Source organism: Gracilinanus agilis, chromosome 5 (assembly GCF_016433145.1).
Source record: "Gracilinanus agilis isolate LMUSP501 chromosome 5, AgileGrace, whole genome shotgun sequence".
Classification (NCBI taxonomy): Eukaryota; Metazoa; Chordata; class Mammalia; order Didelphimorphia; family Didelphidae; genus Gracilinanus; species Gracilinanus agilis.
The window spans coordinates 68,631,356-68,656,781 of record NC_058134.1 but is presented as its reverse complement, the minus strand read 5'-3'; the positions used below and the strand labels follow the sequence as shown (position 1 = coordinate 68,656,781).

Here is a 25,426-nt window from a genome sequence, read left to right as displayed (position 1 = left end):
ACAGACATGAGTCTAATTTGCATAGACAATTAAACACACAGGGCCAAAAGAGAGCACTAAGCAAGATAGAAGACAGCAGGAGTTTTTAACCTGAGGATAGATTTCAGAGGATTATGTGAAAAGATATTTAAAGATAATTAAAGAAATTAGATCTTTATCCTCACTAACTGAAAATTAACAGGTTCCTCCAATTATGAATATAGGCAACAAACCACAGTGATATTAGTGGAAATACTTTGACTCTGTGGCTAGTAGAAATCACATTTTCAAGTTACATTACAATTATCATTTATACCAGTGATTCCCAAAATGGGCGCCACCGTGCCCTGGTGGGTGCTGCAGCGATCCAGGGGAGCGGTGATGGCCACAGGTGCATTTGGGGGAGGTAAATAACTGTAAGGGGGCGGTGATAGTATATGACAGGGAGTGCTAAGTAATATTTTTTCTGGAAAGGGGGAGGTAGGCCAAAAAAGTTTGGGAACCACTACTTTCAAAATTACTTTATTAGATCTGCCACTAGTTCAAACATGACACAATTTTCCTGATTCTAGGATGAATTTTTGTATATTTGGGTTTTTTTGTAGTCTTATGTATTTTATTTTATGCATTTAAGAAACACTGAGAAGAGATCCATAGGCATCATCAGACTGCTCAAGTTCATGATAACAATAGAGAGAGAAGAGGACTGTGGGTTTTGGGGGAACTAGTTATAGTAAGTATGACCAGGATGAAGTAATGATTTATAATGGAGGTAGGAAAAGAAGTAGGAACAAGAGAATATCCAGGAAAGAAGGTTAATCAGCAATATCACACACAAAATGCAGATGATCAAGAAGGATGGAAACTGAAAAAAGGACATTAGGTTTCACTATTAAGAGATCGATGATAATTTCAGGGGGAAATAGTTGCAACTTAATGAGAAGAATGGAAGCTAGAACTGAGTGAGAGAAGATAGAAATATTAAGTTTAGACATTAACCATGAAGACTAGCCAGGAATGGCTTAAGATGATAACTTATGAATGAAGTTAGATTATTTCACTATGTTTTGTTTTTTTAAAGATGAAGAGACATATCTGCAAGAAGCAGGAAAAAGCAGACAAAAGATTAGTAAAACAGTAGGAATGGTGGTAGAGGTGAAAATATACTGAGAATACTTACTGATAAGTATTACTAAAAAAAAACCAGAAAACAAAACAATTATATTAATATGTTCTCCAAATCGTTAATTAGAGGAAACAGGTTTCAAACCCCTCACATCACGACAATTTAAAAACATTAGAAAAGTAAATGTTGGAGGGGCTTTGAGAAGACAGACACATGGATACACTATTGGGGGGAAATTAAGCAGTCTGACCCTTCTAGACATCAATTAGAAATTAGGTAAGAAAGTCATAAATCATCCATAACCTTTGAATCAACAATCCCACACAAAGAAATTCAAAGACAAAAACAAAGGTTCAGTATATACCAAAAGATTTTGCTGACTTGAATGACCAGCATTTGGTTTGTGAATGAAAGAACTATGATATAATCAAATATTAGTATGCAATAAGAAATGACAGATTCAGACAAGGGAAGATATTTATGAAATGATCAATGCAGTCAAATAAGCAAAACCAAAAGGATACATACAATGATTATAATCATGTAAATACAAACATTGTTTAAAGAAAGGTAAATAACTGAAACAATAGCTATTGTCTAGGAAACAGATAATTGAACATACTTCCTTTCTCCCAGCAGATACTACTAAGAATATGTTGCATACATTTTTCAGATCTGATCATAATATTAGGTATTTCTTTGTTACAGGGGAAGGTTGAATCTGGAGAGCAGTTGAAAGGGGTCTTTTTCAGGAAATAACTAGAAAAAGTATGAATATAAACATTTTTCAAAGTACTTTTCTTGAGAAGCATATCTATTCTCATCTCATATCTTCATCAAAGACTCCTTTTTCAATGCATGTCACATTCTCAAAGATGTCACACTTCACAAAGATGAAAAGATTACCCTATGGATAGATGGTTACTGATATTCTCTAAACCAATCAATTAACAAGACGGCAGCAACATGCCAGACACAGTACCAAATGCTAAATAACAGATGTGAAGCAGTTCCTTCCTTCAAGGAGTTTACATTCTAACAGGAAGAAACATATATATCTAAGTATAGTAATATAAGCTAAATGAAAGCAAGGAGTGAGGAGAAAAGGGTACCAACAGCTAGAAGATCAGAAAAGGTTTCATAAGAAAGATAGCTTGAGTTGAGTTTTAAAAGAAACCTAGGATTCCAAGAGGCTGAGGTAAAGGAGAAGAGCATTCCAGACACAGGTGACCAGCCAATAAAAAAACCATGAGGGTAAAAGATGGAGTGTTCTCTTGTGCAGAGCAAGTTGGTTGTTAGTATGGCTAGTCTATAGACTACATAGTAAAGAAATGTGTAAGAAAAAAAGACTAGCCAGACTATAAAGAGCTTTAAATGGAAAACAGAGTAATTTCTATGATTTCTCTATGACGGTAGAGATAATAAGAAATCCATAGTTTACTGAGAGGGCAGCTGGGTGGCAAAGTAGATAGAGTGCTAGAGCTTGGCATCAGGAAGACTCATTTTCCAGAGTTTAAATCTGTCTTCACTTCCTAGCTATATGATACTGAGCAAGTCACTTAACCCTGTTCACCTCAGCTTCCTCATCTATAAAATGAGCTGGAGAAGGAAATGGCAAGCTACTCCAGTATTATTGTCAAGAAAATGCCAAATGGAGTCATGAAGACATGACTGAACAACAGTTTCCTGAACAGAAGAGATGACGTGGTCAAACCTGCACTTTAGAAAATCATTTTGGTGCTTCTTGAAGTAAATCATCCCTATTTTTTTTTGGTATCTTTCACTGCCTAAAAAAACTCCTCAATGTTTTTAAAATTGTTGCCTCAAGCTAATTCCTCAAACTAATTACTTCATCTAGCCCTTTAACTCTTAAATGTCATTTTAACTTCTTTACAACACATATGAGAACAACTATTATCGGTTCAAATGTGATCATTCTACTGTCACTGTTGATATTCTATTTTGTGAAGCATGTCATATTTTTCACCACCATGAGGATGTTTTTCAGATTTGTTTGTGGGTCACTTGGGAATTCCAGTCCTTCATCACAACTGTTTTATCTTAAACTAAAAGTACAGGCATCTCAAATTCAATATGTCTAATACAGAACTCATTATCTCCTCTTCTCAAAACTTCCTTCTTCCTTGCTTCATTCTTGATGTACCAACTAACACACAGACTCCAACCTTGGAGCCATGGACTCTTTCTTCCTTCCTTCCTTCCTATCAAATCACTTGCCAATTATTGTTAATTGTATTTATACAATAAAGCTCAGTCCCTTTTCCCCTACTAGAGCAGTTACTATCTAGTTCAGGTTCTCATAACCTCTCACGTGGACAAGGCTATTTGAATAGCGTCCTAACTGGTCTCCTAGCTTCATTTGTCCCCCTCTCCACTCGATTTGCCAAAATGATATTCCTAAAACACAGATCTGACCATGTTTTCCCATTGCTCAAGGAGTTCTCAGTGGTTCCTTTTTGTCTCTAGGATTCATATTAAGCTTCCTTTGTTTGTTTTTTAAAGACCTTCACAATTTGGACTCCTACCTGCCTTTCCAGGCTCATAGACCATTAATTGTCTTCCAGCCAAACCAGCCTGGCTTGCTGTTTCCTATACAGAACTCTCCAACTCCCATCTGATGCCTTTCATTCCCCAAACCATTTCCCTCCTCACCTCTTTTTAGAAATCCTAAGCTCTTTCAAAGATTGGTGAAAGTGCTACTCATACCAGAAGCCTATACAAATTGCCCTCATTGCTAATGCCCTCTTCTAAAAAATGCTTTGTAAATATTTTATATTTGTCTACATATATGCAGTTTGCTGCCTCATCGCTAACTCCCAAAATAAAGACCCCTGAAATAGGAAATGTTTCATTTTGGGCTTGGCATCCTTGTTGCCTGGTAAAGTTCCTAACATATAGCTGGCAAACTTAATAAATGCTTGTCGAGTTAACAAAATTAAGACTATAGAAAGATTGACAAAATGTTCTTTTTTTTTTAAACATCTTGTCAGTTTCATCTATGAAAGTTCTTGGGAATGCACCACTTATTAGCTGATTTTTATTGAAATTCAAATCAGCAGATTGATTTAAACCCAGAAAGGGTTTTGGGATATGAACAGATATGTAACTATAAGCATACAATTTTCTCCCCAAGTTTACATATCTGCTGTGTTTATTTTATCTAGCCCAAACAGCAGTTTGATCTCTCTAGCTGTCAAAGATCAATTTCAAAGCCTATTCCCATAGATGAAAAAAAGACTACTAACCATCAATGCAATAAAAATACTATTAAGTGGAACTACCTCTGTTTATTTAACATAATATTATTTAACATAATATTTTATGAATTGTATCTCACTTAAGATACTGATCAGTGTGGTAAAATAGTGACATTAATGCATTGCTAGTAAAATTGTGAATTGATCCAACCATTCTGGAAGGCAATTTGGAACTATGTCCAAAGGGCTTTAAAAGAATGCCTGCTCTTTGATCCAGCCATACCACTGCTGGGTTTATACCCCAAAGAGACAATGAGGAAAAAGACTTGTACAAAAATATTTATAACCACGTTCTTTGTGGTGGCAAAAAAATTGGAAAATGAGGAGATGCCCTTCGATTGTGGAATGGCTAAATAAATTGTAGTATCTGTTGGTGACAAAATACTATTGTGCTCAAAGGAATAAAGAAATGAAGGAATTCCATGTGAACTGGAAAGACCTCCAGGAATGGATGAAGAGTGAAAAGAACAGAACCAGGAGAACCTTATACACAGAGACAGATACACTGTGGTAAAATCGAATGTAATGGACTTCTCCACTAGCAGCAATGCAATGATCCAGAACATTTCTGAGGGACTTATGAGAAAGAAACACTATCCACATCCAAAGAACTGTGGGAGCAGAAACAGAGAAGAAAAACAACTGCTTGATCACATGGGTTGTTGCGGATATGATTGGGGATGTAGACTCTAAACAACCACCCTAATGCAAATATCAATAATATGGAAATAGGTGTTCATCAATGACTCACATAAAACCCAGTAGAATTGCACGTTTGGCTATGGGAGGGGATGGGAGGAGGGGAGAGAATGAACATGAATCATGTAACTATGGAAAAATTTTCTTAATCAATAAAAAAAAAAAGATATTGATCGAGAATAAAAAGAAACTGAAATGCAAATTAGAATGTTTGTCGAGAACAGGATAAGTTTGTTGGGTAAAAAAGACAACACAAATATGATTTCACTGGTTTGGTTAATACAAATTCCATACAATAATGCCAATCAACAATTGTAGTTCAGAAGTGCCAGTAAATGACTGTTAGAATTGCCGTAGAAAAGTTAAGTGACTTGTCAGAGGTTACAGAGATAATAAGTTTGAGGAAGGACCTAAGCTCAAGCTTTCTCAGCTCCAAGGTGTTACCTATACCATCCTGTAACTTAAATAGAATGCTATTAATTATCAAAATAATTTTTATCCCAAGACCATGTTTGAAGGGGTTACTTCAGAATATGAAAATAGAGTAATACTCAAAATATCTCTGTCGAAGGGTGAGTAACAATCATTAAATGACACTTTACAGTGAGGACATTTCAAATTAAGTTTTTGTTATATACCGATTAGTTTTGTGAGAAGAGAGCTATGTAGTGGATTCACTACAGCCTTGGAGCTGAGAAAGACTTGGTTACAAGTCTTGTCTCTGGCACATTCTGACTTTAGGTCCATGGATAAATCCTTTAACCTTTCAATGGTCAGGCAATTCCATGACTATAACTATAAAGTTGCCACACAGCTGCTACACCACTGAAATCACAAGTATACACCAAAGAAAAACAAATACTGTATTATGCACCATGAGTTAGAAGCAGAAAGAGTTGATCTCTATTCTTGACAATAATAGCTAACATTTAGACAACATTTTAATGTATGCAAAGCATTTTATGTATATTATCTCACTTGATTCTCATAACAAACCTGTAAAGTTGGTTGTGTTAATAAGTGTCTGAGGAGGTAGCTCAGTTCAACACTCTTATCCACCACACCACCTAGCAGGGACCTTAGAGTGGCTTAAAATCTAGATACCAGATTCCTATAAGTCAACTGGCTTGCCTAAAGAACAGGGAAAAAAAGAATAGCAGTAGGAAAAGGATCTAAATAATTCAATATGCATAGTGGACATGATGTTTAGCTTTTGGTTGAAATGTGTCAGCTTTCTAGGGAAAATTCAAAGTAAAGTGAGATAGATGTTTAAACTCAAAAACTATTAGGGGGTGGGGAGGAGGAGGAAGGGGAGAGGATCAGGATCAGATTAGGTAGCACACTGCATAGAGTCCCAAGCCTTAAGTCTCCTGATTGTCAAGCCCTTATCACTCTTCTTTGTTAGAATTGATATTAAAACAGAAGGTAAAGGTTTTAAAAAAAACAAAACATGATAATGTGATAAAAAAATGTATTATTATATTCAGAAGTTTAATAAAATAAAATATATTATGATTAATTAAATTAATTAATTAAAGTTTATAGCACTGTTTACTAAGTACTTCATTATTTTGTAAATGCTGTCATTTTTCAGCTGTCAAATGAGAGTGGAAGTAATTAAGATATTCTATGATTTAAAAAATTTTTAAATATCTGTGCAAAAACATACTATTTATAGTCCTATCAATGTTCAAATAGTTATAACAGCAATATGAGAACTAATGGTTGTAAGAATACCTTTGTTTTCAGTTCAAGACCTGGGACCTATCATGGCAATAAATCATGCATGTCGTAGCTTTATTTCTTGCCAAACTATGTAAGGTCTCACATCTTGCCAAAGATCTAAATGTTATTTTTTTATACAGTGCCTTTCTGTAATCTACTAAATATTTGTGTGACATGAACATGTGTACTCTTTTCTTTCTAAAAGGAAAACTTTGAAAATCCATTTGCACCCCTTTTTCCTTGCTAACAGGAAAGATTCAAAAATCTCACCCCTACCCTTTGATTTAGGTTGGGAACCTGAGGGCTGAGGCTTATTTGTATAAGGAGAAGCCTCTGGCTCCCTGGTTTGCATCTTGTCCCACATGATCCTGGTGTCTAGAAGCCTGGCCTCTGACCTAAACTGAGGTCAACTTTGTCTAACCAAGGAGACCCAGAAAAAGTGACAAAGGGGTTATATTAGGGATCGAAGGAGGCACAGTAGTACACTCTCTTTGCTAGTGAACTGAGACAGGTGAGCAGCAAACTGGCCATTGATTATGTGCTTTTTCTCTTTCCAACCTGCTTTCACTATTTAATAAATAATTATAAGTTAATATATAATCTCCAAAGAATTTTAATCCCAACAAACTGAAAAAACTCTTTTGAACAAGTAAAGACTGCTCTTTTTAATATAGATCAATTGTTCTTAAAAAGTCCAATGGAACTGTGTCTATTTAGTAATTAGAATTAACTTTTGACTACTAACAGTAAATTCTTAATTCTGAGTTGGTTTACGCTCCTTACACATCCACAAATGATGTTTCTTAGCATGTGCTTTTAAAAATTTTTTTAAAAAAAGCAAATTTTCATATTAGCCATACCAAATTAAAAGGCAGTCACTTAAAAAATAATAAAGAAAAAATGTAACAATAATCCCCAAACCCAACAAATATCTTCTGAATTACCTGATGTTTCAAATAATTAACATTGTTCTCTCCATTTACAGAACTAAACAAATGCTTAGTCAAAACACTATGTAGAGCTCCATCATTTGAAAGTCATAGAATTTGAAAGTTTGAAGGACCTTAGTGATCATGTAATCCAATACCCTCAAGCTGAGGAAACAGAGGTACAGCAAAATTGACTTGCTAATGTCATATGCCCAGTTAGCTGCAAAATCAGGACTAGAACTCTGCCCCCATCTGCATCAAGATATTAGTCTACTCACTAAACAAACAATACTCAAAATATTTATTTTCATCTTCTATATATTAAAAAAATTAGTCTGGCAAAGCACATGGACTTCTGTCAGTCCACTTGATTTGAGAGGGCCACAAATATGAAGTCTTAGGTTTCATCAATACTACCATTTTTTTTTTCAACATAGCTTACCAATTGTGGCTGCAAGCTCTGGATCAAAGGTATCATCTGTGAATCTCAATAGAAGGCTGTAAGAGATGTTAAAAATTAAATTTAGAAACATTTTTCTTTCAGTTTGATTAAAAATGTATTAATGGTTTCTGAAGTTTGCAACAACATATAAAAAGAAAACAGCTAATCTAATAATAATAATCAGGCATGCTGTGGAAAGGGAAGTGAAAAGGAGGTACTACAGTAATATTAAAAAGTTACATAGGTAAAAAACTAAAGAAGTAATTCTAACAGTTTGAGGATGAAAGGCTACTCTCATGTTCAACTGAAGTAATCTAATCTATTCTTAGAGCAAAAGCATACCTTAACTGCACAAATGTGTTGTCAATATGCCCCTTTGGGGAAATCTTATAACAACCATCTTTACTTACTTCATAATCTTTACACCACAACTCAAAATTTCTCTACATCTTCACCTGTTTATTTCTTTGTACAAATCTGAGGGAAAGTTGTCCTCTGCCAAAATTTGCAAAGATGACAAAAAGGGGATTAGTTAATGTTGGAGGTGCTTCAGAAAAGCAAGTACACTAACACACTGCTTGCAGAGGTCTGAATTTGTCTAATCATTTTGGAAAGCAATTTGGAATTACTAATAAGAGATGATTAATGAAGGGAAGCATTAGGAAATGGTGAGTTATAAGTAAAAAATTAATAATGAAAAACACATTCTAGTTTTGCTAGGAATCAAAGTATAGCTTGTAGAGCTATAGTTTACATTCTACTTCTTTATTTGCAATCATTCTTGATGATAGACTTTCTCTTCCCCAATTATTTACCAAGGCTTATAATTTCTATCTACATAAATTATCTTGCAAAAATCTGCTTTCCTCTCATGAAGCACCAATCAGGCCTCAGTTTCCTCATCCATAAAATGAAGGGTACAAATAGGCCTGAAAATTTATAAGATTCTTCTAAAGGTAAATTTATTATCCTCTGATCACTTCTCACCTGAACTACTATGACTGTAACTATAAACTAGAAATTCCATAATAATCAGGATCACAGCTTTAGTGTTAGAAGGCATTTCAAAGGCTATAAATTCTAAGTTCCAAGGAGCTTTTGTGACTTGTTGGAGGTCAAACAGGTAGTAAGCATCAAAGGCAGGATTTGAACTCAAATACTCCAACTCCAGAGCAAGAACTCTTTTTTACCACACCAAGCTATTCCTCCACTTTACTAAGCAAAAAGACTTTTCTTTGTCTCTTTGACAAAATGCAAACAACTCAGCCTGTTTTTTAAGGTCTTTCAACACTTGGTTCCAATTCACCTTTCTGGCAGATGAGGAAATTGAGGCCCAGGAAGGTTAAAATGAATTGCCCAAAATCACATAGCTCATTAGAACCAGGACTAGAACACTTAGGTTTCTTTACCTCTGGTCGAATGGTCACTCAACACTACCTCAAGTAAAATTAGTAATCTCAGAACTACTGACTGATATTGGTTTAGACACCCTGTGTGTCACTCAGTAATTTCTCAACACACTAATAATAACTCATAAAACTGATAGGATTTAAAGTTGGAAGGGGCCTTAGAAACCACCTCCTTCACTTCGTTCCTCAGTGCCTTCAACTTTGAATCCAGAAATTAATCACTGGTTAATGTGGTTTAGGCTGCCATTCATGACAAACTTGTCTCGCTATGACTTGCTTTAAAATGCCTGAGCTTCCATTACAGTAAATTAGTAAGGTACAATGGTGCAATGGAAAGGGAAATGTATAAGAAGTCAGATGAGCTGAACTGGAACCACAATTCTGCCATTTATTACCTTGGGGAAGTCATTTTATCCTTTATAGGCTTTAGTTCACTCATCTGTAAATTGTAACTACTACAACCTATCATACTGCTTTGTGAGCTAAGTGTTTTATAAATCTTTTGGTGCTGCCTAGATGTTAAGTTATCATCATTGATTTAACATACAGAAAATGGCATGTGACCTTAGGCAAGTCACAACTTCCCTGGACCTCAGTTTCCTTATTATTTGGACTAGATGGCCTCAAAAGTTCTTTCCAGCTTTAGAATCCTATCACCACAATGAATAATTTATTCTTCATACAGTTTCAAGAAAAGACAATAATCAAGTACTAGAGTTAGAAGGTTCCCATGAGAACTTTTGACATTTAATAAATTTGATATAATAATAGACAATGGAGAAAAAAATGCATGCTTACTAAAGCTAATGTTATATACTATCTTAAGTTTAATGAAAAACCCAACACTGATCCAATAGTCTGTAAACTTTCTCTTTCTTGGTTTAGATTCAATACTATGTTTTGGAGGCAAGGAGTAGTAAGACCTGGGCAATGGGGGTTAAGAGACTTGCCCCAAATCCCACAGCTTGAAAGTGTCTGAGGCCAGATTTGAACATAGCCCTGTTCCTAGACTTGGCTTTCAATTCACTGAACCACCTAGCTGCCCCTGTCCATAAATTTCAACAGACTGGCTGCTCTAGGAATGTGGGATACTTTTCTCAGTTCACTAAATTGGATACATTCAAGGAAAGGGGGATATATGGTCATAATGTAATACTTTTTTTATTTTTAAAAAACCCTTACCTTCCTTCCATCTTGGAATCAATATTGTGTACTGGTTTCAAGGCAGAAGAGCATTAAGGGCTAGGCAATGAAAGTTAAGTGACTTGCCCAGGGTCACACAGCTAGGACAAGTCTGATGCCAGATTTGCATCTCCAGGCCTGTCTCTATTCACTGAGCCACCTAACTGCTCCTAGTAATACTTTAAAACCTATAAAATTCTCAGGAAAAACCATAGAACAAGCTTCAGGATATCACACATAGGCAAATGAAACAAAGATCACCTTTTTATTGGCTCAGTCCAATTCTTATTGCTAAGGAAAATCAAAAACAACTTCAGCCTATAGTTTTGAGACACTTCTCTCAGCAAGTAGAGAGGACTGGAGACTTTAATCTTGTCTAAACATCAAGGCTGTCCACAGGTAACAACTTAGTCACGATCAAGTGGCCAAACAATGACTTCATCAGTAGAACTCAGTTCAGGAGTCACCGCTGTAATCATCACAACATTCCTGCAACCTCCACATAGCCCCGCATCTGAGGGTGGTTCCAAAGGCAAGTCTTGGCTTATCCCCAGCCCAACCTACAGTCAGCCTTATTCATGAGGGAACAGAAAAACCAAAATCCAAGAAACAACCAAGGCGGGGCAGTTGGCCTTTACTAATCTTCTGAAGGAGCTTTCCCTGGATAAGATAAGGCTCAGGCCAGGCAGCAACTTAAATTAGCTTAGGACGCCCCAACTGGGGCGGGATCAAAGTCTTCTCCCCACCCCCACCCCCACGTAACCGTGGGACCAAGCTGGCTGGGAAAATGACCCGGAGAGTTGAGAAACACTTCCAGGTCGGGAGCTACGTATTTACCGAAAGCTTGGTAGGACTGGCTAAAGAAGCAGTGACAGGGCCAAACGGAGCTGGGGCCCAGCGGGGTGGATTAAAGGTGGAAGGAAGGGTCCTGGGAGGGGTCATGGTCACGGCCTGAGCAGGGGCAGGACCCCTCTCGTCCGCATACCCCACCCCCCTAGGCTGGCTTCCGGCCTGGGCCCCGCCGGCCTCAAAGTAAGGGCATAGAGTACCAGCTGACATCCCGGGCCACGCCTTCGGCTTGTTTTCCTCCGCGCTGGGGGTCCCCCACCCCCACCGATTGCAGGGGGGAGCCCAGCTGAGTCCGGCCCGGGAGGGAATGGGGCGGCGGGAGGGAAACCATCGGGAGAGGGGCCTTGCTGCCGAGGCAAGACCAGGCCCGGGCCGCCAACTCTCCCATCAGCCTCGCCGTTTACCGTTCCCCATCAAGACAAGAACGGAAAAGAAGATGGGAAAGGAACGAACCCGCCGGTCGCGCTCCCCACGCCCCCCCTCACCTGGACTTGCCCACCCCGCTCTCCCCAATGATCAGGATCTTCAGGGTGGTCAGTACGTCCTCATCCATCCTGGCTCCCAGTAGTAGCTCCCGAACCAGCTGGCCGCCTCACTCCGGCGCTCTCCCCTTCACTGAAGGGGGAGTGGCTTGCGCATGCGCGAGTCGCCACCGGCGGCTGCCGCTTTTTTTTTTTTTTTTTTTTTTTTTTTTTTTTTAAACCGGGGCTATTTGGGTTACGGGTGAAGCTCGCAAAAGTCGCTTCTACCCTCCCCCGCCCGGATACAGTTCTGCGCCTGCGCAAGATCAAGAGGCTCTACGCGACATTCACTCTCTCTCGCTCTCTCTCCCCCCCTTCCTTGACCTTTGCCGCCTATAAGCCCCGTGGCCTGACATCTCTCCGCCCCCTTTGTCCTCCTTTCCTAGAGGAAGAAATTGGTCTTCTAGCTCAGACAGCAAATACTCATTTGTTTCATGCCAACTTTGGCCAGGTCTAAAAGTGCCCCCTTTTTCTTTCTTTCAACAAATTAACCTAGAAACCTGTTCTTCGTAAACCTTAAATCACTGTAAAAAACGGGTTACTTTTATATGCAAGGTGCTGGGAAAAGCTATAAAAATGTACCAAGGAGCTTAATATATTAGGAATCATGACTTGCAAGTAGAACAAAGGTTCTTAACCTGGGGACGGTGAACTTTTATATATCTATATATATGTACATATATATATACACACACATATACACATATACATACACATACACATATGTGTATATATATATATTTAATACAATTAGTTCTCTCTGCAAACCTGCATATTTTATTTTATTCATTTAAAAACATTACTCTGAGAAAGGATATGACCAGACTGACAAAGGAGTCTATGAGACACAGAAAAGTTAAGGCTTGTGAAATCTGTACCGTGAATTATATTATTTGAGCCTCAATAATCCAGTGAGATAGTTAATGCAGGTACTATTTTATAGATGAAATATATGGAGCTGAAAAAAGGTTAAGTGATTTGTCTGGCATTACACAGATAGTAAGAGAAGTGATAATAATAAAAACAACTCCAACAACAACAATAATAAAATACATACAATAATAAGCCAGTATTTATAGAGAGCTTTAAAGTTTTCGAAGACATTATGTATATTGTTTCATTTCATCTAGATTTGATGTGAAAGCTCATACATATAGGATATATGTGTAAACATACACACACACACACACATATATATATGTGCCCATGTAAGATAAACATGGGTTATCTAAATGTGGCTCTCAAGTGGGTGGTATAGATAGACAACCTTGGAACTCCATGCCACTCCTTTTCAAAGAGAGTATGATTTTCTCCTCAAGCCAAATTAGAAAAGGACTTCGGTTGCTTGTTCCTTCTCTTATCTACCTCAAAAAGGGAAGAGGGAATAATTAGAATAGGATTATATCTATCCACATCCCCTTACGTATTATTGTTTAAGGATATAATTATTTTTAGAGGTTCAAAACAAAAGCTCCTTCCTTGGTCCCTAACTCTTAGCTTACAATGCCCGTTTGACTCCTTCCTGACCAAAGTTATACAAAAGACTATCACAAACAACACAAGCAACATAGATTAGAAAATACCAGAAAATATACCAGTGAATGAGATCTCTAGCTGAGAACCAGATACTCACTCAGCACAAACCAAGAGAGCAATCTGAATCTCATCGAAGAGGAAATTTCCCCAAACCCCTAGGGAGATAAGCACGAAATCAGGGGCATTTTGAGCCGGCTCCTCTTACATGTCTGAAAACTAAAGTCCTTATTTCCTTCTTGAAGAATGTCTAGGACCCATTCAGATCTCAGTTCCTCACAAAAGATAGAGTAACCAGCATCATTCCTGCTCATCATTCTCTCCACTAATTAGGAGTCTCCTTCCACATAGACAACAGCAGGCAAGAGTCTCCAGTCTTGGAAGCCTATTTTTATACAACACAGAGTGGCCCCAAAATCTTAAACATTAGGAGATTTAATAACTTGAAGCTGCCTTCAGACTTTGACCAAAAAAAAAAAAACAAACAAACAAACAAACCCAAAAGCAGTCATGAAGAGTCAGACATGACTGGAACAACTGAACAACAAATTTCTACTATGCGTTAAACAAAATATTAGTCACAATAATATAAATCCAAAAAAAAGAAACAGTGCTTGACCTCAAGAAGCACACATTCTATAAGAGGAGAAAACATGCATATAAATCAATTAAAAATTATTTGAAAAGAAGACTAGAAGATCAGTAAAGGTCTCATATAGGAGGTAGTTCTTAAAGCCCAGCTCTGAAGGCAAATGGGGATTTTTTTTTTAAACCCTTGTACTTCGGTGTATTGTGTCATAGGTGGAAGATTGGTAAGGGTGGGCAATGGGGGTCAAGTGACTTGCCCAGGGTCACACAGCTGGGAAGTGGCTGAGGCCAGATTTGAACCTAGGACCTCCTGTCTCTAGACCTGACTCTCACTCCACTGAGCTACCCAGCTGCCCCGCAAATGGGGATTTTAAAGGGCAGAGGAGAGGAAGGAATATATTCCAGGCATAGGAAACAGCCTATAAAGCTTTGTTAGTGGATCAGATATAAGGAAAAGAAAAAAGGCCAGTTTGCCTTGACTATAAAGAATATGAAAGGGAGTAACATATAAGAAGGCTAAAAATAAGTTGTGGCCAGATTATGAAGAATTTTGAGTGCCAAACAGAGGAATTTTAGATTTGATCCTAGAAGTAGTAAGGAAACATTGCAGTTTGTTGAGTAGGGGAGTAACGTGCTTTAGAGTATCATTGGCAACTGTGTAGAATTTGGACTGAAGAGGAGAGAGATGATTTGAAGGGAAGACATTGAGGAGATTTTTACAATGCAAGAAAAGAGTGACGGGGGCCTGAACTAGATTGGTGTCTATGGGAGAAGAAAGAGGACAGACACAAGAGAGGATATAGAAGTAGAACTGACCAGACTTGGCAGCTGACTCTTCTTGGGGATGGGGAGTGAGGAGTTTAGGCTGAGAATATGGACCTGGAAGTATGGTGATTCCCTCTATGGAAATAGGGAAGTTACCGAGGTGTGTTTGAGGGGAAAGATAATGCCAAATATAAACTGTGGCAATCATCCAGATGGTAAATGATGCAAACCTACACTATGTCATCGATAGCTGAAACAGATAGGAGGAGATCGAGAACAGAAGCATGATGGAGGAGAAATCATGATGGAGGAGAAATGGTCCCAACCTGGATGCAGCTGGAAGAAAGAAGAGAAGATGATAAAGGCAGTGAAGAAGTGTTTGGAGGAGCAGAAGAAAAATAAATGTCACTGCCTTTCTTCCTTTGTGCTGCATTACAGATGGTTGCCAATTTAGGATTTTAGGATGGGACGTCCAAGATCTTCTAGTCTAGCACCCCAACTTTACTGATGAGTAAACAGAGGAAACCAGAGAGACACATGGTGGAATCAGGATTTGAACCTCTAGATCCAATAGATTTTTCCACTATTCCAGGCTACTGAATATGCATCAAAAAAGCTAGAAATGGAGGATGTGGAGTAGGTGTGAGGAGTGGGGAATAGCTGTCAGTCTTGTCAGACACATTCAGTATCCCAAATCTTGACTCTGTCGCTTCCAAGATGTATAATCTGGGATAAATCAGCCTAAATTTCATCTGTAAAATCTAAGCAATTAGACTACCTGCCCTTTGGGTATCATAGACTCAGAAGTAGGAATGGACCTCAGAAGTCACCTAGTCCAGTTCTCTCATTTTGTAGATGAGGGAACTGAGGATTGGAGAGTTTGAATTACTTTTCCAAAGTTACACAAAGGTGTTATGTAGCAAAATAAGTCGTCTGACTCTGGAACTCACATTCCTTCCTGTATACTGAAGTGCATTATCAACCTGGGAAGTGAAGGCAGAGGAACATATTCAGAAATGAAGGTAATATAAAAATAAACTATTAATAAAAAAGAGGATTTTTTTGAAAGGGTGAATTATCATTATTTGATTGTTAGCCCCTTCCATGCAAGAACTAGGTCACATAGTGGGGTAAAGTGCTGGATGTAGAATCAGGAAAACCTCAGTTCAAGTCCTGCCTCAGATTTTTACTAGGTGATGAATCCTTTTCTAGTCACTTAAATAACCTTTTTGAGCCTCATCTATTAAAAAAAAATGGGGGGGGGGAATTTGATTCAATGGTCTCCAAGTTCACTTCCAACTTTAAATCTATGATCCTATGTCCAGGTAATCAATTCAGTATATTATAAAATATCAGTGTGTAAGCAGTCATTCCAGATACAAAGCTGAACACCAAAACAGGACTGTATATGAATTCCCTACTTCAATAAATATTTCCTTAGTAAATATACTCTAATGCCTGAGATGAGGTCCTCAAATCCAATCTCCTTCCTCTAGTTACATCTAAAGCATCCCAAATAAATTTCCACCTCTAATTCCAATATCTTCAGCAAACAATATAAGGTGACAGAAATCCTAAGCCCTTTTCCCATTCCATCTAGAAGCCCTCTTTCATCTGTCTTCCCTTCCCTTGAGAATAAAAGTTCATATTCTCATATTGCCCAATAGTACTCTATTTGCGTTTCATTTTGAATGGTCCTTTACTCATACTTGCATTTAGAGGCACAATTATTACAGAGTTTAACTCTGCCTTTCAGTGATGTTTATTATATTATTAATAATATCCACCCCTAAATTCAATTTCTTGCTCCAAATACAGAATCTAGTTCAATTTTAGGATTTGTTAAAAGCCTAAACACATTCTATTGTTTTTCTTGGCATAACTATACTTATTTTCTCAGAAGAATTTACTTTGTGGACATTAGTGAGCTTTCATTTTTTCATAAAAGACAATAGGAAAATAAGCATGTTATTACGTTTATTATGATAAACATAAAAATAATGTTATTGTTTTATAAGATATGGTCTTATCCACTGTGATATGTAAGCTTTGGAGTTTCAGTTAATACAAGTGTCATTTGAGTCCCATTGAAGGGGGGGAACATATTTTGGAGACATTTCACATTGCCTGATCCTCTTTGCTTTTTGTTAATATTGTTTATTTCCCTTGACTTGGAAGTAAGCCAATAAGTACATAGAGTATGTGCCCAAAATGTTAATCTATAGAAACCAGCCTTCAGTAGCAGAGTAAAAGAATCCAAGAGAGTAAAAAGCAACCCGTTTCCTCAGATTGACCCAACAAAGAGAATGTGGAGAGAAATAGATGATGAATTACTACTAGCTGCCATTGATAATAGATGAATAAGATATGTGCCTTTTCAGTTTCCAGTGTGTTAGGACTTCTAATAAATCATTCCATTCCGAGTACATTCCAACCTACAGTATTTTATCATTTAATTTGTCCATGTCTTTTTGTGCCTTATTCAGCTGTTGACTATTACCATACTTTCTCAGCCAGTGATTTTCAACTACTCTGCCACAACATTCTTTGGGGAAACAGATGAATGGTTTTGAGAGAGAGACTCTACCAAAATGGAATAGAAATTTCAAAAGAATGAAAACAGTGGAATAAAGTCATTTTTTAAAAATGAAACAAGTTAATGAATTGTGAAAATGAGAATTTCAGTTTGATTTTTGAGTATAAAGTCAAACCCAAGCAATAAAGAGCTCAACAGACTTGAATAAGGAGCCATCACCAGGGTCAATGTGCTGAAATGGAAAGAGAGCTAGATTTAGAGGCATAATTCTCTGAACACATATCCCGACTTTGCTACTTATTGTCTGACTTTATACAAGTCCTATTACTTCCTTGGGCCTTAGTTTCCTCATCTGTAAAAATGAAGAAGCTGGACCATAGAGCGTTTAAGGTCCCTTTCAACTTTAAATCTGTGATCCTAGGATGAAAGTTATTGAGGATGAGTAAAGTCCGACTTTGGGGTTCAAAAAGAAACACCACACAAATATGGAAGATGGCTGGTATGTCTAGACAACTGTTTAAAGTGGGGCAGGGGGAGATAACTTTAGAGAACTGCAAGCTTCATATAAGCAAGCAGTGTGACAAAGCAGCCAAAAAACTAATAGGTTTATAAATTCCATTAAAAGAGGCACAGTGTCCTGTAATGGTCTTTGAGCACTTGGCTGTGGTCAGACCACAGCTGATGTATTGTGTTTAATGCTGGAAACTGAAGTTTAGGTATGACACTGACAAACAGAGCAAAGGAATTGGAAATATAGTCTATGAAGATTGGTTAAAAAGAAGCAAGAGCATTAATCTGGAGAAGTGAAAACTCAGTGGAGAAGCCATGACTGTTGTCTTCAAGTATTTAGAAGGCTGCTATGTGGGTGAGTGATTAGAGTAGTTTTGTTAGACCCCAGAGGGAATAACTAGGAAAGACTTTGCAGAGAGGTATATTTAGTTTCTATGTAAGGAAAAACATTCCTAGCAATTATAGCTAATCAAAAATGGAATGGACTTTCTTCAGAGGTTAGTCTCCATCAACAGAGGTTTTCAAGTGAAGTCTCTTGTCAAGTATATTTGAAGGGATCTCTATTCCAACTATGGACTGGACTGGATGACCTCTGAGGTCCTTTTTAAAAAGTCTGAGATGCTGGGATAAACATAAAAATATCTGGCATGAAAAAAATAGTTTCTTGTCTCTAAGATAACATAGAATAAGACGTTAGAAAAAATCTCAAAAGAACTAGCATATGTAAAACACTTTTTAGCTAACATCATCACTATTATTATTATTATTATTATAGCCAAACAAAAGCACTTGCCTTTTATGATCTTGGAGTTGGATGAGAGCTCAAATGTTCAATCCAAAAAATTCCCCTCAAAAACATACTAACAAATAAATTATATACTCTTTGCCTGAAAGCTTCCAAAAATCCACTCACAACTGAAACAGCCCATTCTACTTTAAGATAACTAATCATTAAAAAATTTTCCATGCATCAAACCTTGACATACCTCTCTGCAATTTCCCCACATCATTCCTAGTTCTGATCTCTAGAATCCACACAGAACAAGTTTCTAGGCAGAACAAATTTATGGTCTTCCACAAGATAGACTAACAAGATAATTATTTTTTGTGTGTAAAATTTTAAAACCTAATGCTTAAGCAAAAGAACATTTCCCCTCCCCTCTTCCTTCTTTTCTTTCTTTCTTCCTTTCTTCCTTCCTTCCTTTCTTTCTTACTTCCTTTTTTCTTTTCTTCCTTTCTTCCTTTTTTCCTTCCTTTCTTCCTTCCTTCCTTTTTTCCTTTTTTCTTCCTTCTTTCCTTCCTTCCTTCTTTCTTTCTTTGTTTCACTCTCTCAATAAAGCATTATATTTTTTCAATAGTGGTTAAAGAGGATGTACTTTGAAATTTTTCAGGTCCCCTCAATTTCCATTTCACACACAGAGAATGCAGATCATATTATTATTGACTTCATACTGTTAATAAACAAATATATACATATATATGCTTTCCTTTGACCTTATTCTTCCATTTCCAATCCATCCTTCATACACTTGACAAATAACCTCCCTAATGTGTAGCTATGATCACAATACATCCCTACTTAAATACCTTCAATGGCTCTCCTTTGCTTACTAGATAAAATAGAAATCCATAGCCAGACTTTACCATAGCACTAACCTACCTTTCCAAACTTATATTATGCCCCTTTGCACAATTAGTTTCTACACAAATTATAGTACTAATCATTCTCAGGTATTTATTTACTTTTTTTTTTTCAGAAAAAAGTGATATGAATTGATAGGCTCTATAATGCCCCCCTTCAATTAACAAATTGACCAGTGAGCATTTATTAAGAGTCTACTATATATCAGACGTTATGCTAAGTGTTTTATAAACAAAGATAACAATAAGCTACTATCAATTGGGTCAGCATTTTTTATTTCTTTCTTACTGTGGAAGAGATGAATTTGTAACAATCCATTAATAAATGCTCTCTTTTGGGTCTCTCTCTGACTAATGACACCAACATGCAAGTTAACTGTATAATATTAGCGATATAGCCTAGTCATGGAATAAAATGTCTTGATACAGAATTTAACACTCCATGCTTTGACCAAAACCACACTATTGTATAACCCATGTATAAGGTCTAGAATTCAACAATTTGGCCTTATGTGGACCAGATTTCATCCTAGGGGATTTTCACAAAATCATATCTTTGATTCCTTTTAACCTCATTCAGATTTCTCTGGGAAAATCAGAATCTATTTTGGGTCTAGGCAAAAGGAACCCAGTTCCTCTACAACCATTGAGCTCATGATGTTAGATATGGGGTAGCCTTCACTTCAATTCAGAGAGAAAATGGAAAAAACAAACAAACAAACAAACAAAAATACCAAAGTCATAGCCCCTGAAGCAACTATGTAATTTTCTTTTCTTCCCAGGTGAATCTCACTTTCCCCACCAGGGATTTTTAGATTTATTAGATTTCTTCCTAGCCACCAAGAAAAATGAATTTGAAGAGATTCAACTTCATTCTTGGAGTGAATCCCACCTAAAATCCAGCTCACTCATTTTCTTTGAAAATAAAGGCACAACAGCAACCTTTACAATCTAATACTCACAAATTACCTCAAAGGCTGAGACTTCCCATAAGGAGATAAAGCATCAAGACTGATTAGAAGTCAGCCATTCACCCATCAGACTAGAACAATCCAAATAATTTCTGATAGTAATGGTCTACCTCTTCTTTCCAGAAAGGAGGATTCAGGAACTCCCTGTGTCCAAAATCCCCCCCTGAGAGGCTGCATAGTTTCCTCAGTGGTAACACTTTGATCACTCTGCCATTACCTGTCCATTCAGGGACTCATGGTCTTCTATCACTGCTGCCTGCTTCTGCCAAGTCTTGAGATCAAGAGGCTCAGCCACTTGTGGCCTTTTTATACTCAAGCCAACTCAGAGGCTTGGGGACAGTGGTGGTCCCTGGTGGAAGCTGCGCCTATGCAAACTTCAGCCTTCAGGTACCAGAAAACCCTCTTGGGTCTCTGGTTTCTAGTCTATGATCCATTTTCTCTGGATCCCTCTCCTATCTTCTGGATATCCTACCTGGCCCTTTACATAGCTCCAGTAGAAAGGAAAAATCTCAAACTCACAGTAGCTTAACCCAATTAAAAAAAAATCACAATAAAAACCAGGATACAATCAATCAGTGAGGGTTTTTTAAACTATCAAGAAGACATAATTAGAATCTTCATCCTTTAATCTCCTCAAATTGGCCAGTTTCTCCTGGTTAACCCCCTAAAATTTCCTGAAAATACTTCAGTAATGTGCTACATAGATGAATAATGTAATTATGACCATATCCAGGATTAAAGCCCAGCTTTGAGCGCTCCAAAAATTTAGATAAATGGTGGAAAAATTGACCTACTAGGAAAAAAAGAAAAATGTTCCACTTATATGTAGAGAGCACAGTGTTACCATGCTTTTTACTCTCAAAATTCCATAAGAATTCTATAGAAATATCTAGCAATTCTCATAATATATTGCTATATGTGCTGTTTATGCCCATAATTTTTTATACTTAGCACACTAAAGTGCCAAATCTGAAAATAAGCAGGTCAATTTTTCAGGGAAGCCGAAGGAAAAAATGGAATACAGGAAAGTTTGTGTCAAAAAATAAAATAATTCAATATTATTGAAAACTTCAGCAAGAACTAAGATTACTAATGCTGCCTATTTTTTCTGCTCTTTTTTTTCTGGTGTCCCAAAGAAGATGAAAAAAAAATTTTTCATTGTTGTGAAAAGTATTATGTGCTCTGAGTTATTTTCTTTATAATGCATTGAACTCCAACTAAGTGCAAGGTACTGTGGGACAAATAAAAAATAAGACACAATCCTTGGCTCCATGAAACTTAAGACTTGTTGCTTTCATCTGATATCCATCCTTGATAAAAAGAAGACACAAGCTTTGTATTCTGCATTTTGAGAAAGGAAATGGCAGAGCATATAAAGACAGAGGATGAAAGAAATTAAGTTAGTATCTGTCAGTCATAGAGAGCAATCAATCAATCAATAAACATTTTTTAGGCACCTACTATGTACCAGTCACCGAGCTAAATGCTGGGAATATAACAAAATATAGCTCCTACTCTCCAGGAGCTCAGTCTAATGGGGGAGACAACATGAACCCAATTCTGTTCAAACCACTTACGTAGCAGATGAATTGGAGATAATCAACAAAGAGAAGGCATTAGAATTATGGGGCATCAGGAAAGGCTTCTTGTAGAAGGTTGGTACCTGGAGGAAGCCAGAAAGATAGGAGGCAGAGATGAAGAGGGAGATAATTCCAGGTATGGGGGACAATTAGTGAAAATGTCCAGTCTGACAATGGAGTGTCTTGTGCAAGGATAGCAGAAGAAGCCCATCCCATTGAGACAATAAGTATGTGGTAGTGAGTAAGGTGTAAGAAGACTGGAAAGATGGGGGTGAGGGAAAAATTGGAGTGGGAGATTGGGTTTTTTTCCCCTTGTTTTCCTCCAGATCAGCTTCCCTACCACCAACCCTCCCTGAGAATTCATTAGCAGGACTTAAAAACAAGTAATCAAGACTTATTTGCATCTAGGCAATAGTGTCAAACTAAATAGAAACAGAGCCTGCAGACACATATTGACTTGGAGTACCACAAATTAACATTTTCAATGGTGTATTATAGTTTTACTTATTTTATTAAACATTTACCAAAGATATTTTTAATCTGTCTACTGCAAGTGTAACACCTCTATAGCAACAGTTTTAGGTTCAGAATACTTTGATGTCTATCTCTATCATTTACTAACTCCTATATGTGACTTGAAGTAGAATGTCAAGGAATGGAATCAAGAAGATGTAGGTTCAAATCCAGCTTTAGACACTAATTGTGTGAACCTGGGCAAGTCATTACATCCTTTTTGTCTCAGCTTTCTCATCTGTAAAATGAGCTGGAGAAGGAAATGATAAAGCACTCCAATGTCTTTGCCTAGAAAATCCTAAATGGGGTCATAAAGAATCAAACAGTTCTGAATAACAATAATAGCAGCAGCAACAGTAAAACAATTTGCTTGGTCCCAAACCCTTCATACCTCTTCCTGAAGCCCATCTCCATGCCATGCTAGTGCTAAAAATATCCATGGAAGCCCTACTTCTACCCTTCCACTTTCCAGCTCTAGTTCTCCATTTGTTGTCTTCTCTTATTAGAATGTAAGCATCCTAAGGACAGAGCTATGTAATAAAAACATTAAACATTTTTTGATGCAAGCATTCATTCATTCAATTCGGAAGTTATATCAATGCCTAAAAGGCTGTGAAAGACTAGAAAACTGATCTCTGGAAAATTAGGATCTTTAGCAATTAGACAAAAAAAATAGCAATACCCAGACTTAGACTGATTAGAGAGAAAAATTCCATAATTTGTGAGCTCTTCCTCATTAGGGGTCTTCAGTCATTCATTCACTGGATTCCTGGTTTTTTTGGAGAGGGCCTTTTTTTCTAGGTGTGAGTGTGATTGGAGGGCCCCTTGAGTTTCTGAGATTCTGTTATTCCTTTGCACATATGGCCTTTTGGGCTCAAAAGGACAAACAAAGTCACTCATTATTTTTTTCCTGTGTCATTATTTACCCTTTATTGAGTAGGAGAGGGCTGCATATATGATTGTGAGATACCATAATATTAAAAAGACAATAGTTAAAGGAAAAATAAATGAAATGAAGGAACAAACAAAGGTTGTAAAATTGATCCTTTAAAGAAATTAGAAAATGCCAAATAATTAAAATTTGAATTCTCCCTGTAAGCAAAAGAGAATCATTTCATTGTAGAATTGAGTATAATAATTTTTTAATGAATACAAACTATTCCCCAAAATCTAAATACTGAGCCGATGGAGATCATGAATAGAAAAGGGTGATATTTGCCAGACTACTGGTAATTTTAGGTATAGAAATATTAGATCAGGATCTTCATTATTCAGAAATTACTCCTTGAAGGACTAAACCCAGTAAACTATAAATTCCCAGCAAAATTGGCAAAAGGGTGATTGACTAGAGCTATAAAACAGGACGCTTATCAGACATGGCCAGTGTGAAGTTTTGCTTAACTGTACTTTTTTTTTTATCACGTGTGTGTGTGTGCGTGTGCATGTGTATGTTATGTGTTTGGTAGGCATGTGGGGCAGAGAATTGTGGGGCAGAGTGGTAGGGGAGTAAAATATGACCTCAGACACTTACTAGCTATGTGATCCTGGACAAGTCATTTAACGCTGTTTATCTCAGTTTCTTCATCTGTAAAATTAGCTGGAAAAGGAAATGGCAAACCACTTCAATATTTTTGCCAAGAAAACCCGAAATGGGGTCATAAAGAGTTGAACACAATTGAAATGACTGACCAATTCCAAAATCAATATACCGTTTGTTAAAGTATATGTTAATATGTATGTATGTATATACACACGCAGTAGAGAGAATAGAGAGAAATTCAAAAGGAGATATAGATAAGCAGGGCAGTTTGGTACAGGGTTAAATTTAATATCTACTTTAGAATTAAGACGTGCATACTGGAGATTCACAGTTAACCCATACGATCCTGTTTGGCTATGCTCTATTGTAAATGAAAATATTTGCATTTGGTGGTGTTTAAGTTCATAATAAAAATTATAAACATAAAGTTTGTTTTTTTAAAAGAAATACTCTCCTTTCTCATCTCCACCTCCTTACTTCCTTGGCTTTCTTCAAATCCCAGTTATAATCCAACCTTCTATAGAAAACCTCTCCAGATGCCTCTTAATTCTAGTGCATTCTCCCTGTAGATTATTTAAATTTATCCAGTATATAAGCTAGTTTGTGCATAGTTATTTATGTTTGTCTCCCTCATTAGACTGTGAGGGCAGAGGCTCTCTTTTACCTTTGTTTTTCCCCCCAGAGCTTAGCAAGTGCCTGGCACATAGTATGCCTTTAATAAAGTTTATTGTATGATTCATTGGCCGAAGGAGCTCTGGGCTGAGTGTTTTGTTTTCTAACACTCATATCCAACCCTGAAGTATAAAATGATCTCTCTCTTCCCTGAGTAGACTACATTTCTTTCTCTGCTTATTCGTCTACTCCTTTAATCTGTGCATTCCATTTCTAAATACAGAGGGAAACTCATCTAAAAGGTGACCTCAATATTCAAGTGAAACTCTTTAGCTCAGATATTGATCTTACAGAAACAGTTTTCCCTTCATGCCAGAGATCTGTGATATGCATAGAGTTTGTTTGCCCAAAAACTCTGCTCAGAAGAGAAAAATTCTGGCTGGGGGTGGAGAAAGACTTGGCTGCAGATTTATATAAATAAGCAGAATAGACAGTCAC

General features: G+C 37.1%; 1 protein-coding gene across 3 annotated transcripts in view; it reads right to left on the bottom strand.

Moving 5' to 3' along the window:
• RAB18 (RAB18, member RAS oncogene family) overlaps nucleotides 1-12,405 on the bottom strand; it is a 37,228-nt gene extending 24,823 nt beyond the window's left edge. Inside the window, exons 1-2 of one of the 3 annotated variants that reach the window (XM_044678104.1) lie at nucleotides 12,104-12,405; nucleotides 8,179-8,234 (exon numbers count right to left, since the gene is read on the bottom strand). In XM_044678104.1, the coding sequence (XP_044534039.1) occupies nucleotides 8,179-8,234; nucleotides 12,104-12,171 (124 nt within the window). In that variant the 5' untranslated portion in view covers nucleotides 12,172-12,405. The remainder of the gene's footprint in view (nucleotides 1-8,178; nucleotides 8,235-12,103) is intronic. The other 2 variants (XM_044678103.1, XM_044678102.1) reach the window with 2 other exon arrangements.
• Between the last annotated feature and the right edge of the window lie 13,021 nt (nucleotides 12,406-25,426).